The 17168-nt window shown below is 31.2% G+C and overlaps 1 protein-coding gene across 1 annotated transcript; it reads left to right on the forward strand.

The window, feature by feature from the left end:
- Window positions 1-8832: 8832 nt before the first annotated feature.
- Window positions 8833-16806, forward strand: LOC132752558 (phospholipid phosphatase 1-like). Its single transcript, XM_060742895.1, has 6 exons — window positions 8833-9113; window positions 11823-11974; window positions 12775-12995; window positions 13501-13612; window positions 15244-15420; window positions 16118-16806. The coding sequence occupies exons 1-6, from the start codon at window positions 9029-9031 to the stop codon at window positions 16394-16396; spliced, it is 1026 nt and encodes a 341-aa protein (XP_060598878.1). The 5' UTR covers window positions 8833-9028; the 3' UTR covers window positions 16397-16806.
- Window positions 16807-17168: the final 362 nt, after the last annotated feature.

Here is a 17168-nt window from a genome sequence, read left to right on the forward strand (position 1 = left end):
TGTATCATTGTTGTTTGTTGTTGTTGTTTTTTTGTAAGAAGTTATTTTGTTCTTGCGAATTCTTCAATATATTTTCATAAATTAAGTAACATAGTGATTAAATGTAACAAATACCGCCATATAAAAACATCGATCAGCATTCAGTTAATAAACATCACCATACTAATTAACAAGCAATTATATTTGTTCATTACAGTAAAATGAGGGCCAAGACACACCTGAAACTGCAGAGGTCAAAGAACTACTATCGCCACAGAAAAATAACACTGAGCCGTGTAATATCAAATTCTATCAAAAGTTCATTTGATATATTATAATAGCATTAAGCATTCGTCCTATAGACAAAAATGTGAAATATTTGATCTTGCATAATTGAAATAAGTATTTTCTATCTCTTAACATATGAACTTTAACTTTCTTTTAATGTATTTGTATGCTAATGGAATCTGTGCGTGAAACTTATTATTTTGTTTTCGTGTAACTTACTATCCAAAAATTGTTCGTTTTACTTACTATACATTTGCAAAGAACATTTGTAGGCTACAGACCTTCGAAAATATATTTTATATGAACTTCTACGATAACAGATGTCAATAAAATGATTGATTTTGTGTCTTAAGTGCAGAAAGTAAGTTTATTTTCATTTATTTTGGTACCAAATTATATCGCTTCGTGCGAATTACTATCGCTGAATGTGCAATTTTCACACAATTCAAACAATGTTCTCAAAAACCACAAAACGTAGGATAATGCACTTTGTATTGTCATTTGAAGAAAATTAACGCGCATATGATACGCTAGGTTTTGTTTTGATTTAAGAAACGTTTGTAACCTTAATTTAACATAATAAGGTACTTACCGGGGCTCAGCAGTCGCCATTTTCTCGTGGGTATTACTATACAAAGTCACGTGATTCCCCCCCGTGATAAATGAATTGCAACCTTTTTTTGGAAAAAATTAAATTGGTTTAGCGATGCCGAACTTTTCCCTCAATTTAAAACTTTTCTATACATTTTGTCTTCTCAAATGATAAGCATGCGTACAAGGCTGTTTGATAAATATGCTGTTTAACTTGCAGGGGCGTAACTAGGCGTACTCCTGTACGCCCGTGCGTACAAATCAATCCTGTATTCCGAAAAATCACATGCGCTAAAAGTTCTAAAAAAGTGATAAAAACAGAGGGGGTAGAGTGGTCTGGGCAACATATATTCATATAGGCCTACTAATTTTTCTATCATTATATAAAAAAAATTCATAACATATACAGTATTAATTAATATCTTTTAAAATGATCTATATAGCGATATCTTATACAGATTCACCAGAGAAAATTTACGAAAAGCTTAATGTGCCTGGTTCAGCACCGATTCTTGGCCAAGATAATGCCCGAGCGTTTGCGGCATATGTTTTGCGCATCGTGCTTCTTATTCGGTGAGCAGGTCGCCCGCAGTAATTTTTCCAAAACCCTTTACCCTTTATGTTGACCCTTTTGTGTCCTCTTTTGGTTTTGGTTGCGTGCCTTCTGGGTACCCTGTTTGTGTGGCTGGATTGTGTAGGGGGCTGCGTTCTGCCAACATCGCCTTGTATGTTGTTTTTTTCTCATCTTTTAATCAGAAAACGAGTAACAAACTGGTGTAATTTCTCAAAGTTCGTTACAAGACATGCAAAGTTCTCATGGCATATTAATCAATTGATTGCTAAGAGAATTACTTAATCGTGCCGAAAAGGCAGAATAAGACAAAGAGTGTAAAATTCCATCTCAATTGTATGCATTTATTTAAAAGATTCTTGTATAAGTTGGTGAAATAATTATTCTTTGTGGTCAGCAAAACATTGCGATGAGTCATCAAGCAAGTTCCATGACGTGCAGTTATATCATTATTAAAGTCACAAATCTACTAAAGAATTTACTTTATCACAAACTATCTTAATTGAATCCTTTAATGTATTCATGTGAGTTTTATAGTTAACTTCACATAATGTAAATGTATGTTTTACGCAACGAATTTTAATTAATTTAGTGACATTTCTGAAAGGAGATTTTAAGTATGGGTAAGAGTTCGTATTAAGACGACCGTAGGGAGTCTTATCGGACTCTTACCCATATAACTGCAAATCGGCTCTTACAACTCGATATCAGATAAAAATATAGAAAGTGTCACCTCTTTAATTAAGCATAACATTATTTTTCCCCAACAGTCACGTACAAACAAGGATGGGGTCCAATTACTTAATCTGGCATGTAAAACAATGAGTTTTCAACAATACCTACTATTTTTGATGCAATTCATTCCTGTCATATGAAACAAAATAATGTTTTGCTTACTTTTTCTAGAAAATATAAAACAGTCAGCAATTAATAATTGACATTTTTCATAGAGTTTAAAGGATATCAAAAAGTTACTGTGTTCACATTTGTCTCTGCGAGCTGAGCTCCACGTGCATTATCTATGTAATAAATTTGAATGTATCCTCACATTGCTACAGTGTTATCAGCCTTTTTAGAAACACCTGACCTGGCTAATTAGAATATGCCAATCACAATGTTCAATATCAGCACTGGTTTCTTCATGAAATAGCGGCTACACTAATTACTGCCGAGTAAGAGCCGATTTGCAGTTATAATATCTTTGCGTGTACCTTTTGATATATAAGCGGCGATGTCTATACGCCGTATAAGAGGGGAAAATAGCCGATTGTATCCTATATTATACGGTTAACGCACGTTTTTCTATGTTATAACGTCTGCAAAGTCCCGAGTAACGGTGGTTGGTGCCCGAGCCCGGTAGTAGTATTTGGATAAAATCATAAATACTGTCCAAGCACAAGGATTAAATGTATGTGTTTTGTATTAAATATACATCATGAATCTGTTTTAATATTTTATGTTATAATAGCGTCAACGTACGTTTATTTCGTGTCATAAAGTCTTCAGAATAAACCCATGTTTGTCCGAGAATCTCACTGTTAGCTGTGGCGTATGTGCTGGACTAACGTAAAGTCCAGCGGCCCCGGCTTTACTGAAGGAAGCAAGGCTCTGTACCCAAACGTGAGGCATTGTTTGACCCTTTTAGTGGTCATGTCAGTTCTCGGAAACAACTGAACTAAAACGTCAGAAGTACGTACTATGGACACTGGGCGTATGTCTTGTCTAGGTCTCATAAATGTTTAAAAAGGGCGAGTAGACAACTTTGCATACCAACGAAACAGATCTCTAGTGTTTCTTTTTGTTTGTTTGTTTTTTGTTTGTTTTTTTTTAGTTTAAAATTTATTGGACACGGGAGATTTGTTGCTATAACATCAGTTTGAAGGTTGCAAAATAACAAATTTGTGCTGTAAAAATATCAATTATAAATATAAGAAAAGTTTTATGGTATAAATACGTACTTGTTCATTTTACATACTTTAAAATTAATAAAATGAGTTTGAAATCATCACCAATATGTTGTCAATATAGCCTCTAGATAGTTACGAAATGCCAGGATATCGCTTCTTCTTTCAAAAATTTTCTCCGGGGGAGCATGCCCCGAACCCCCCTAGATAAGGAGTACATTTCAAAAGTGTTCAGTTACGCCCCTGACTTACCGCTTAAATTGTCTTAAAAAAGCGCTCATTTGATGGCAATTGAAAAAGCATAGCTTTTCTATCAAAATTTGTACAATATTAATATCAAAGGACGGTTATTGGTTGCTTAAGTTACAAGCCTTCTAGCATTATCTTAAGTAAAAGTCGCACCATTATGAGACATTTTCTCTCTGCATATTCACACCTTACATACCGTTTAATAAATTGTCACCAAAATATAGTTCGACATAGAAACGCGTAGAAAATATTCTTTAATTAAGTTAAGAATATTGCCATGTGAACTTCTTCTAGTTAAAACCATTTCCATGTTTAAAAGATGATGCTGGGCCAATCAAAATACAATGTGCTACCGTCCATGAGCAGGCTCCGTCGAGAAAAAGCGAAATCCCTAAATAAAACCCAAGACGGCAAAATATAATCGAGATTATTATTATGTTTTGTTCTCATGATAAATATTTAAAAGAAACACATTTTGTTAAATGACTTCAAGTGCTGTGTGGCAGCTGTAAAAAGTTCCCCCCTTACTTCACTTCAGTGTTGTTATATTTTTCTGGTCCTTCGGAATTATTGATGCTGAGAATTGAGTACCGCTCAAGCCGGTGCTAGCGGGCGTGAGGGATGTTGCACTTATTCATTATCCCTCATGTACAGACTCAATCAAACCGAGTCTGCAATTCTTATGTATTTTGTTGTGATTAATGCTTCCGAGGGATCACTTTGTTTCCAGATTTCATTAAAATTTGATTAATTTGACTTTCTAAAAAAAAGGAGAAAAACGCAGCCGTTCCGAAGCATAGAGAAAAAGTTAGAGTGCATCGTTATGTTCATATTCGTATCTATAAAATTCTTCATCTATATTAACAAATATCAGACCAGGTTTAAAGGTGTTTCATGAACATGTTACAAACATATGTTTATATCTAACCAAGCTTTTAAACTAAAACTTTCGGTACTGAAATCATTAGACTAGAGCCAAAACAGCTCTACATCCGAGCAGTCTGACCAGGCTCTGTACTGTTGGTATGCTCATTTTTTGTTGTTTTTTTTGTATTGAAATGCAAGAAACTTAATGTCTGATCCAAATTCATATCTGGGAAAATATATTACAAACAATTTTCAAATTAAGGGTAAAACTTCAATTTCGAAGAAAATTAAAATATATGAGATACACTGAAAAGCGCCTTATTATTTGAAAAGAGTTGTATGGACACATCTGCCGATGTTTCTTACTTTTAGAATTTCGCAATTTCATTATGCTGAATACTGCTCAAGCCGGTGCTATGGGGCATGGGCGGTAACTTGCACTTTCCAGAACCGTCCATAAACAGGTTCAATCAAATACAGAGAAATAGAATCCCTAAAGAAAGCCCAAACGACAAAATTAAAAATGTCGTCTTCTAGGATAAGCCATAGCATGCAGCATTTTCAGTTTTGCCGTTTTAGACGTTCTTTGGGGATTCTGTTTTTCTCTTTTTTACTTTATCACCAAAAGAATGTTATAGTGTTCTTTTCAGATGCATATCTAATTTCCAATTTCGATGAAAAGACCTTGATACTGAACGTTCATAATAAACAATAACGATGTTTGATCACCGCCGTGTGAACACATATGGGTTGTTTGTAAATTCAAGTTTTCACCATTGTCATTCAGAAATATTGAAGTGCTGAGAGTACATGTACGATTGTTTGCACTTACCAACCATGAACATACTCAATATAACCGAGCTTGGAAAATATTCAATTTTGTAGTTTAGGGGTTTCTGTAGGGATTCTTTTTTTCTTATGCTATTGTACAACAAGATTACCTGCTTATAAGATTAGAACATGACTAAAATGTCGTTTAAAATACTATTGCAATACTATTGAAATATCATATTTATTGTTATAATACAATAATAAAAAATATGCATAATAACTCATTGACATGTTTTGGTTCATAGTTAATTACAAAACAAAAGTACAAAAAAGGTAACAAGAACCCACCTAATGATTAATGATTTCAGCACAGATTCATGTACATAAACCTGCAATGCGTTAACGAAAACAAAAAAGAGTAATATTTAAATAGACCTAAGCTGTTAAAATACATTTCAGATGCTTCACACCGTTCAAAAATTGTATAATTAATATATTTTAAAATCTTTAAATTAAACATCAAGTCTCCTAGCACCGACTTTAGAAGTTTTCATGACCCCATATGCTAAATACTCACTTAAACCAACCCTGATTTTTTAAAGTTTATTTTAATTTCTTCCGAGGGGGTCTAAATTTTTTTACTTTGAACACTTTAATACAATCATTCTTTCACGTTGCTTCTATTAACGTGCACGCTCGTGCCTGAAATAATACGCGGAGTGCTTCTTACATCATCTAATATATGGAAAATAAGATCATCAAGTAAGGGCGGCATTCAATACATGTTTTCATTCCTAAACACAGGACCACCAGCAAGAAACCCAGCAGGACACCAAACATGACCGGGTTCACCGGCAAACCAAAATGAAAAGAAAGAAAAAACATACGCAATGTATAGAAAATAAACTGGTGAACTTTGTACAACTATATACTTTTCCAAATGGTTAGAAAACAGTGTTTAGGATATTCAGCAAAGCAATTTGATTTAGCATATTCAGCAAAGCAATTTGATCAAAGAGTCACCTAGCCTAAAACATTCAGTTTAAATGTTGCTGTTTTCGATTTACCTACATCAGTATATAAAGATGTAGCAGTTCAATCGTCTATATTTTCGTCCATAATTATTTTGTATCTAATGAAATAATTATGTTGTAGATTATCTATCTATCTTTTGTGTTTTGTATTTTCTTTGCGGGAGCACATTTTAATTACAGTGTACTTTACTTTTATGCTTTCATGGGGGATCAAGTTAAATAAACTGGGTTGAAATCCCTGGTGATGTTTTTGTTATAAAGCATTCCACAACGGTTCTCAAATAGGTCACTTAATTCTGTTTCTTTTGTCATTTTTGCTGATATCATGATATTTACTATTTCCCTTTGCATAGTTTCCTAAAATACTTTTTGAAGTACACCTATCCACCTTTAGATCCATAACTTATTTATGTAAGAAAAATAGGAATTACAATGATTTGTAAATATTTTCGTTGTAAATAAATAATAAGTAGGAAATAATTACAGGTTAAATCATAAATAAATGAACTCAAAGAACTCTCAAATTCTCAATCCCTCTTTGCTCAGTACACCATATGCACACGGTTTTTCCAGTACCGTCCATGAACAGGCTCAATCAAACCGAGCCTGCAATATTTTCAATTATTTTGTGTTGGAATTTCTTTAGGGATTCTGTTTTACTCTATTTTTTTTATTTAAAAGCATATAGCACCAAAAATATATATACTTTTATGGTTTTCACCTTTGCAACATTTCTTGATCATGTATATTCCAATACTCTCCTTGTAGTTTGAACTATATTAGTCTGACATAAATGTTTTCTACTTATTTTGTAATTTATACAGATACACATTTTATTTAGAACCTCTCTGTTCTCTAGTTTGTTAAAACTTGCCAATGAAAAGATGCAATTTAAATATGATAGTGAAAAAGGAACCTCTAAAGAACGCCCATAATGACAACAATTGAAAACGCTGCAGGTCCGGTTTGATTGAGCCTGTTCATGGCCGGTAATGAAATTGCAAGTCGGCCAGGCCCGCATTCACCGTTTTAAGCAGAACATGAAAATGGCGAATACGCCTGTTTTCGAAATGAGAAAGCTTCTTCATCGAGGGAAATGAGCATAAAACGAGTAGTTAAAACCTGCAGATTCTTTTTTATTTAGTAGTTTCTGAGGGACATTGAGAAGCAATGTAAAGTGCAATATCTGTCACACACCCTGGCACCGGCTTACGCGATACTTGATTAAAAGTAATGATTGCGAATGACCAAAAATATATGGTTATGCTAAGATTAAGTTAGGGTTATCTTGAAATTACTATTTCTGTAGGAAACCCCTGGATATATAGATATACAATGGAATTTAATATCTGTGGAAGTTAGTTTTAAAGGATCGTCGACTTCGTTTACTTATTTATGTCTAGATAATGTCATATTGGACTCTTATTGTTGTATAAACTCATTGTATTTATTGTTGTATAATCAGATTTCAGTCTTTCCAATGAATCTTAACACATTTACTTCGATCAATCCTCTAACTATTAATCAGTCTAGTCAATCAACTGTTTTCAAAACATAATTTCTGTGCCGTTCTTGACCAATTTAAATTTGTAAATACTTATTAATGAACACAAACCTATAAGCAAAGTTACATAGCTATTTGTATCCTTGAAAACATTTATCTATAGCAATAATAATAAATCGTAACAAAAAGTAAAATAAGCTTTTAGTATTGTTTCTTTAGACGTGCACACAGTTAATAAAAACATACAAATCTACTGTTCCTTTATACAGATGATTAAAGTTAAAAACAATAACTATTATTCTTAAGGTGAATGTACTTTTAAAATGATTGATTATGGTAAGGTATTATGTTAATATTATAGGATTACTGGCTAATATTTTAACAAATGTTAGTGGTTGGTATTCGATACGAGGTACAGTAGAAAATATGATAGTAGCGGTAAATTAACCGCACTGTCATTATTACAAGGAAATGACAACGTGTTAATAAAGCACCTTGTTGTATCCCCTCAATCACTTGATTGTTTAGTTAGTAAAGTACAAATCCTTAATGTGAACGACTTTATAGCTATTAATACTTTCGTTGACCTAAATCATTTATCGTTGTACGTGACATATAAAAATGAACTTCCTTTCCTTATTAGTAATGGTTTTATCATTTTTACATGTATTAGGTTTTTCTTGTTTTTACATGTATTAGGTTTTTCTTGATGACCTTTTGAAAATTATCATCGATAGAGAAAAACAAAAAAACACACAAAAAATGGTTAATTCTATGCTATATAATCTTATTTTCTTTTCAATTAAAAACCTGCGATCGAGGCGTTGCATGGCGTTGGGCCTATTATCACATTTGCTGTTCTATTAATATTAATATAAATATGCACGTCCTATTATCTCAAATACTTGTAAATGAGGCGTTTCAAAATCCGCTGCGTTATCAAGTCTGGTAAAACCTGAGGAAAAGATGACTCATTTTAAATAGAATATTACGTACATTGTTTACTTTGTGAGATATGTTTAGCACCACCTGTATTGGGTTATTAACTAGGTCAGATTGAATTTCAATTCATACTGTGCGTGACGTCTTTAACAAACGCACAACCGTCACGTGTTTACATCCTGATATAAAACACGTATATAAATACAGTTTGCATCAGTATGTGTGGACGTTTGGCTGATGATAAAACTTAACTTTATCTGTGTTGGAAATCTTACAAATATCGATTGAAGTTTAACACATTGACAGATTTTAGTGTTTCTTATTCGCTATGGAAAATAACTCGAATACTTCTGAAAAATGGCGGCATTGGATAACATGTCAATTATGTGTTGATATAGTCGTATGGTTGTGTGGTAAGGGCTGTATTTCTCATAATATTTCAACTATAAAAATAAATTGGAAATTATCGATATTTTTCTATCTCAAGTAGCTACATGCTAAGTTTAATATGGTATTTAATATATCGTATACAATAACTATATCATTCATATGTCATTTCATTTCTTTATGTATATTTTTGTCGTTTCATACATTTGTAAAAAGGGTGATCTGATATCATGATAATTAAACACAAAAGTATATGTATCAATTTATTAATACCGAGGGGAAATTATGCCAATTTATTTGACAATGTAAAAAGAACAGTTTTGGTAACGATAGACAACAAATGGTAGCTGTATATCTCTTTTGAATTTAAATGTATATGAAAGTTTTATAAATTTTGTATCAAACGATTATATTCCATTTTTACCGGTTAAAATGTTATATATATGTACATGTAAACAAAAAAGCACTATGTACCATTCAAGATATTAACGAACCAGTCTTAGACCTCGTAAAGCACGATTACACACAGTTCACTTGAAATATCACTTTCAGATATACATGGCTTTTTAAAGGTTACTTAACGCGGATAAATATCACTTTATGATGTTTCCTTTTGAAAGCTTTTGCAAATGTCATCTAGTGCATACTTTTATTCCGTTTTATTCATACGAAATGACTGATTTTGTACTATATTAAATTGACATATTTTGTACTAAATATTTACATAAACTTGATGCTTCAGTCATTTTCAACTTTACAAGTTGAAATCCATGATGCATGTCTGATATAGTGATTCAAACAACAAATTATTTATGACTCGTGTTACTTAATCATACTCCAGTTTGGAATTTACATATATATATATATGTATACATATGTATATAAAATTCACCCCAAAAAATCACCCAAAACAATAGAACACATTATATTGCATTATAACCTTATTCGTTATTCACCCCTGGTTCATAAACCATTTAGAAAACATATCAAACAAAATGTTACATTATTGATACGGTAATTTTATATCTTTTCTTTTTTGGGAGTGCTATAATGTACAGATATAAAAAAATCACATCAACAATCTAGTGTAGTACTGTACCCTTTCACCTTTGCTCTTTCTTTACTGAAACATTAATTCTATATAACATTTAGAAAAACAAATTCAAACAAAAAGTAATCTCACTGTTAGGAGTGTAACAAAAAACATCAAAAACAACAAAAATCAGGGATGACTGTATCTTTCTTTATTCTTAATATCATTTACAGCTGTTTTGCACTATGTCAGCGATTCATTGTTTGCTTTCACTTTTAACATATATTTTATGATGAAAACGTTAATTTTATCTCATTTGAAAATAAAACGAATCAAACCATCGAAAAGCAATAACAATAACAATTGTTAACATGTTTTCTTCATATTGTTGGTATTACCCCTAAAAGCGTTTTTGCACATCAACACATATTATTTTCCGATCAAAGATACTTTTTTATCATACGTTTAAGAATTAGATTAATAAAATACACTTAGAATACTATAATGGTATCAAATATCTATTACTTACACATACGATATTTTCAATTTTAATCATTAAAAAAGTTTAAATAATTTTAAACATATAAACATATAAATAATTTGAAACGCTTTAAAAGCTTTAAAAATTCCTGTTCACGTTGTTTTTCTATTCATACAATCATTAATTAAATTGATAAATTACACTTACACATACGATATTTTAATTTTAAATCATTAATTTTTAAAAAAAAAAAATAATTCTAAACATTAAAATATCTAAATAATTTGAAACATTAAAAACGTTAAACATTAATGCCCTGTGATAAATCTAAACGGCATATTCAAAGACCTAAGTGATACAATTAAAAGTAAATGTGTCATGTAAACAAGTTCTTAACTTCTATAGGAATCCTTTTATCTATTTAGTATACAAGAACAAAAACTGAATTGATTGAACGGTTCAGGTATTCTTTATAACAATATTAAGTTTTACTTTTAACTGAATAAGATAAAAGATGAAGAGGTTCAACCGAATTATTGAATTCAGTGGTTAAGGTTTGCTTTTTATGATAATCTTAATTTAAAGTGATTAATGATAAAGCATGGCTATCGAATCAAAACGGTGAAGGGGGCGGGGCCAGTCATCTTGTTTAAACCTATTAATCCATGCTTGCATACAATCACATTTATTTCAGTAATTCGAATAATTTATATTTATATTTAAAATGAGTACAGTCTAAAGAACATTTAGTCAGTTTATGACAAGAATGGCCAGTTTAATGTAAAATTGTTTTATTTTTTGGTTTTACAGAGCACCAACACAATTATAGTAGATTAAAAATGTTTTTATAAAACAGTAAATGAAAATAAACAATCAGCATATTAAAAATATTCATCTTTATTATCCTATCATGAATATGTTTATAATTAAACTTTTTGACAAATTGATTAGCATTCACATGTATACTTGTTTTTCTAATATCTTAACATATACCATTGGTGACGCATTTTTTCTCTCTAGATTTCTTCAAGTTATTGGCATGTTTTTTTATTTAAAAAAAAACAAACTATAAATCAGATGGCACCATAAAAGTATATAATATAAAAGAAATTCACTCAATTCAATCATTTTAGAAACAAAACACTAGTTTGGTTTTTGACAATGTTTTCTTTTATTTCATAACATGACTAATATATTATATATTTTTTTTCTATTTTACAGCGGCTGTACCAGTTTTGATTCTGTTTCTTTTTATAACACCCTATGATAGAGGGTTCTTCTGTGATGATGTCACTTTAAGTTACCCCTATAAGCCCGACACTGTATCTGCCTCGCATCTTGTACTCGGAGGGTTTTCTATATCAGTTGCTGTTGTAAGTAAATGTTTATTTAGCCGATACATTCAAAACAATAAAGGAACAAAAAAGAACAAAAGAGCATGTTCATATACAGTGAAAAATGTCGATTTTCTCAAAATTAGTTGCCCAAAAATAACACAAGATGCATGCACATAAGGAACTGTCGGAAGAAGTCACATTGATAGCATTTTGGTGGCACTTTAACAAGAAGTGCCATTTGTATAAGACATGCTCAAAGACTTTTGTAAAATGAATTTTGGCATTATGACCCTTTAGGTAGTCGCCTAGTCGGTTAAGGGTTTGAACTAATGGATGTTTTGTTTTTATCGATACTGTATCACTGACGGCGGTAAAGTGCTCATTTTTATCCGCCCCTGATCATTGTGATTTTGACATGAAATTTCAAAGAAGGTAAATCAGAATTAACATAAAATCCAAACATGTCAATGGTGATTAGACGAACATATTAAATTGGTCAATTATAGTGTATTTTAACATTACATCCGTGTGTTTCCTTTCATACAAATTATCAAAATAGTTTATATATTTCATTTCGGCCTTGAAAGGTCCGGTATAAATGTCTTATGATTTAAGATTCATGTAAATTCCCGAAGGTATTAGACCAATGAGAACAACATATTTATAAATAAGCAACATATTAATTTAAAATACATACATATATAAAGATATAAATAAACCAACAATTTTATACATACTTTGCGGTTGACATTTAATGTATCAACCATACCGTGTATTTGCTAATGTCATTTGTATTTCAAAAACATTTTTGGTGATATTTACAACATATGTTTTAGGTTGTGGTTGTTGAAATTCTACGCTCTGTAGATTGTAATAGAAAGAAGTCAGCCCAAGTGAGAGACAATATTTCGTATTGTATTAAAGGTTATGGTGTTTTTCTCGTGGGTTTCGTCATCGAGCAATTCGTTGTGCAAGTTTTTAAGAAACAGATGGGCGTGCTGAGACCAAATTTCTTCGATGTATGCAAACCAGACTTTAATAGATCATTCTGTCCAGGGTAAATTTCTTAGTATTTATATGAGTTGAACCGGAATTAATTGGCTTGTATTAATTCCTGAGAGACATAGCTCTTTCTTTGTTTATCTTTATAAGATATATATTCTGCTTTGTTTTACTTTTTTGTACATATTTTTCATTTTTAAATTCAAAAAAGCTCTACAAATATATATGTTATTGTTTGCAAATTTTTGTGACACACTCACAGATGAAAATTTTATACATATAATATATTTCTATATATAAAATCCAAGAAATTCCAAAAACATTTATTACGCATCGATGAAAATTAGTTGATTGTACATGTGTACTACTGTATGCTTAATTTTTATTTAAAAATAGAACAATAACAAAAAACAACATAAACCGTAGTCATTCTTAACATTTAATTATAGTTCTGAAGGAAAATAATAAAAAAATGAAATCATATACATAACCTTTATATATCAATTTATTTGCTGCAAAATGTTTGAAATTCTAATTTTCTTTCCATCTTTTTCTTCCAGTTACATTACAAATTACACGTGTTCAGGTGACGTAAAGGAAATACAAGACAGCAGGCAATCGTTCCCATCAGGCCATGCGTCATTCTCAATGTACGTGGCCGTATTCTATTGTGTAAGTTATCTTATTATCTCTCTGATAATTTACATTATCTCTCTGATAATTTAGTTTTATATTGCAGCATGCTTTAAATGTATTCTATAGTCAAAATGAATGTTGATAATATAAAAACCTTTTAATCGTATCAAACCGGACTTTTATTGATATACGGTATATCCGTCATCTAAATGTATATTCAATTTCACTTTTCTGTTGGGCACACCTGTAGCCCTGTTTACTTATTTATTTGTTTTTATCTAAACTTTTCCCAGTGCAAGATACTGATATGGACGACATAAACAAATTTAAGGTGCCCCTATGACGCACGCAGATTAAGAACATGTGTTATTTATAAACATTCATGAATGTTTTATTTAGCAGAACAGAAATAAACTATCTAAAAAGTTGCCATTATTTACAAATGTATCTACATAATTCAAACATTAACACTGCTCATCCGATTAAATGTTGCTCTTGATAACTTCCGTTTATTTCGTTGCATTAGCAATATACTTTTACTAAGAGTCATTGTGCTTTTTATATTTTCCAAATAAATCTGAATGAATGCTATCGAATATAAATGAATAAATGAAAAATCAAGAAATAAAAAAATCAAGAATATAAAAAAATCAAACGAGCTCAAAGGTTCTTCTATAGAAAATAATTATGCCACTTATTTTATTCATATTGAAAACTTTGGTTGTATCATATAGTTACATTTCAAATCATCATTTTTCATTTATTCTGTTTTTATGCACAAAGGGGATGATACTTTATTAAAGCTTCTCTCCCACACAAAAATGTTCTATAAAAATCAACATATTTGTTTACAGTTATTGAAAATGCATATAGAAGTAAAATTTGCAGTTATCACGAGATAATTGTGACCTAACGGTTATTATGTTTCACTTGAAACAGATATAAACAACCTTTTTATCACACCCGTCAACATGTTGCGAGTAGGACAGCTTGATGCAGGCAGAACTTACTTTATAAATGTCATTTTTGAACCGGATTACCGATATATGTTCTTCCTTTTTATTTCTTTTTCTAGATTTTTTCTATAATTTTCTATGATATATTGTGCACCAATCGATTGCAGGATAAAATAAATACCAAGAATAAAATTGTTCTACCCGCAACCAACGGATCTGCTTGCAACCAGTTAATGGGTGTGTGTATGATTTAAGTAAATATTTACAAAATAAAACGTTGCAACAGTTTAAAATTACACATTCATAAACATTGCAAAAACTGTACTTGTGTGTTCTTTCTTTTCGGACATGAAATGTATTAATCATCTAGTTCCATATAAATGTACCTGCCTGTGGTGAAAGTTTGTTCTTCGATAACATTTTATTTTTAAAAATGCCCAAAGCTACAATGTGTGGGATAGTAGCTTTTAAACCTTTTGAAAAGTAATGAAAATAAACAATGCAAAAAGCATTATTTACCAAATTTAATCAGAATGCTAAATAATGGTTACATTCCTTTTGTTTTTATAATCGATTCTGTTAGGCATCTATTTAAAAATATCTAAGTCTAGCCGCGAATTACCAAAGGATATTGTTCTTGCAACACAAATTTAATAACAATAACAAAGAAAATGCTTAAATTTCAACCGTGAAATTACTATATATTTTCAGATATACATACAGAACAGATTAGAAATAAAATTTTCCGTTATCCTGAAGTTCTTTCTGCAAGCCGGATTAATATGTTTGTCAGCTGTATGTGGGTTCACCCGTATAACAGATCATTTTCATCACCCAACAGATGTAGCAGCAGGATTTCTCCTGGGTGTTACCATAGCAATATTTGTTGTAAGTATTTATGAAAATATCTAAACATTTTGATTATATTATTTTTGAAAGTGAAAATATTTTTTTTTTGCAATCGAAAGTGATCGACCAGTATACATATTATTTTTTGTTTGTTTTAATGTTCAGTAAAATAGAAAATTTAGAAAGAACGCCAAAAACGGCAAAATTGAAAATGTTTCAGGTTCGGTTTCATTGAACCCTGTTCATGGACGGTACTGGAAAGTTCAAATTACCGTCCACGCCCCCCCCCTCAGGCTTAAGCACAATTCAAGATTTGAACATGAAAACTTACCTTATCAATACGAATGTTTGTCGTTGGCACAACCATTTTACACAAATCTGTTTATTACATATTTCCCATGAAATGTTGTTCTTAACTTCTGTGCTATCCAAAACATCAGTAATTGTTATTATCACTCACTTTCATTCTTTCAAACTACTAAATATTTACATGTAAGGACTGTTTACAAACTCAGACAGTTGCTTGTATCTATTTATTCAACCAAAGCGAACCATTTTATATTATAGGTAACATGGGAACTTAAAAGGTCGCCTGAAATGGCAAAATTGAAATTGTTGCACATTAGGTTTGAGGAAGCCAGACTTATTAATGAATATTTGTTGGTTCTGTAAAATATAAGCGTGAGAATTTTCAAAAACTATTTTATTGAAAGCGTACTTATTTTCTTAATTTCAGTATAACATGATTGGAAAGAAGGTATTAAAGACGGACAGTTGTGATAATAGCGCATATATGCAAAATTTATTATTAATGGCAAAATCACGTGACTATTACTATTCAGAAGCACAGACCCCATTATCGCAAACACCACTGCCATTGTTAAAGAATGACTTTTTAAATATGGGCTTTGAAAAGACACCAACTACACCTTTGTTACCTTTGAACTCACCGTTTAACGTTCGACGACCCGTGTCGATGCCAATAGAGCCATTGAAACTGTTGGAGGAAGTTTGATGAACGTCTTCGATAGATTAACATTAACATTTGTATCAACTGACACCTCATTTTCGTGTAGCCAGGTTCGCAATACGTGAACTTCAGGGTTGCAATACGTGAACTTCAGCTTCGCAATACGTGAACTCCAGGTTTGCAATACGTCAACAGATGTTGCATTGCTTTATACGATCTATTTGATATTTCTATAAACTATTACGAATCTCTCATTTCGTCCATTGACACCAGTTAGTAAAAGGCTTAGAACATGGTTCTATGCCAATAAACAATTGCATTGAATTGGGTTGTTATGTTGTAAACTAAATATTCTACAAATATCAAACGTCATATCATAATATAATTAAATATTGACGACACATTGTGATAAAATCTTGGATATTATTTTATTAAACCTTAGTCTTTAAGTTCAAGGGTTTTTATTGTTATTTATATCAACCGATTTTAAGGTATCCAAAAGATGGGTAATTGCTATTTAGTATAAATATTTTATAAGATTATTATTTGGTGGATACATCTGTACAAAGGGAGTCTGAATAGCAGAAAAAAGTAATTAGGAAAGATCGAAGTTTTATTGGTAATTGTCAAATAAATAGCTAAACATGAATAAAAATCTGTAAAAAGCGTGATAGCTCGGAAGCATAAAAACAACAAAATTACATGAAAATTGCAGACTCGGTTTGATCAAGTCTGTATCTTGGGGATAAGAAAAGGATAAGAAAAGGTGTATTATCCCTCACGTTCCCTAGCATCGGCTTGAGCGGTACTCGATTTT

The sequence above is a fragment of the Ruditapes philippinarum genome, unplaced genomic scaffold (genome assembly GCF_026571515.1).
Source record: "Ruditapes philippinarum isolate M1 unplaced genomic scaffold, ASM2657151v2 ctg9867_1_1_1_1, whole genome shotgun sequence".
Taxonomy (NCBI): domain Eukaryota; kingdom Metazoa; phylum Mollusca; class Bivalvia; order Venerida; family Veneridae; genus Ruditapes; species Ruditapes philippinarum.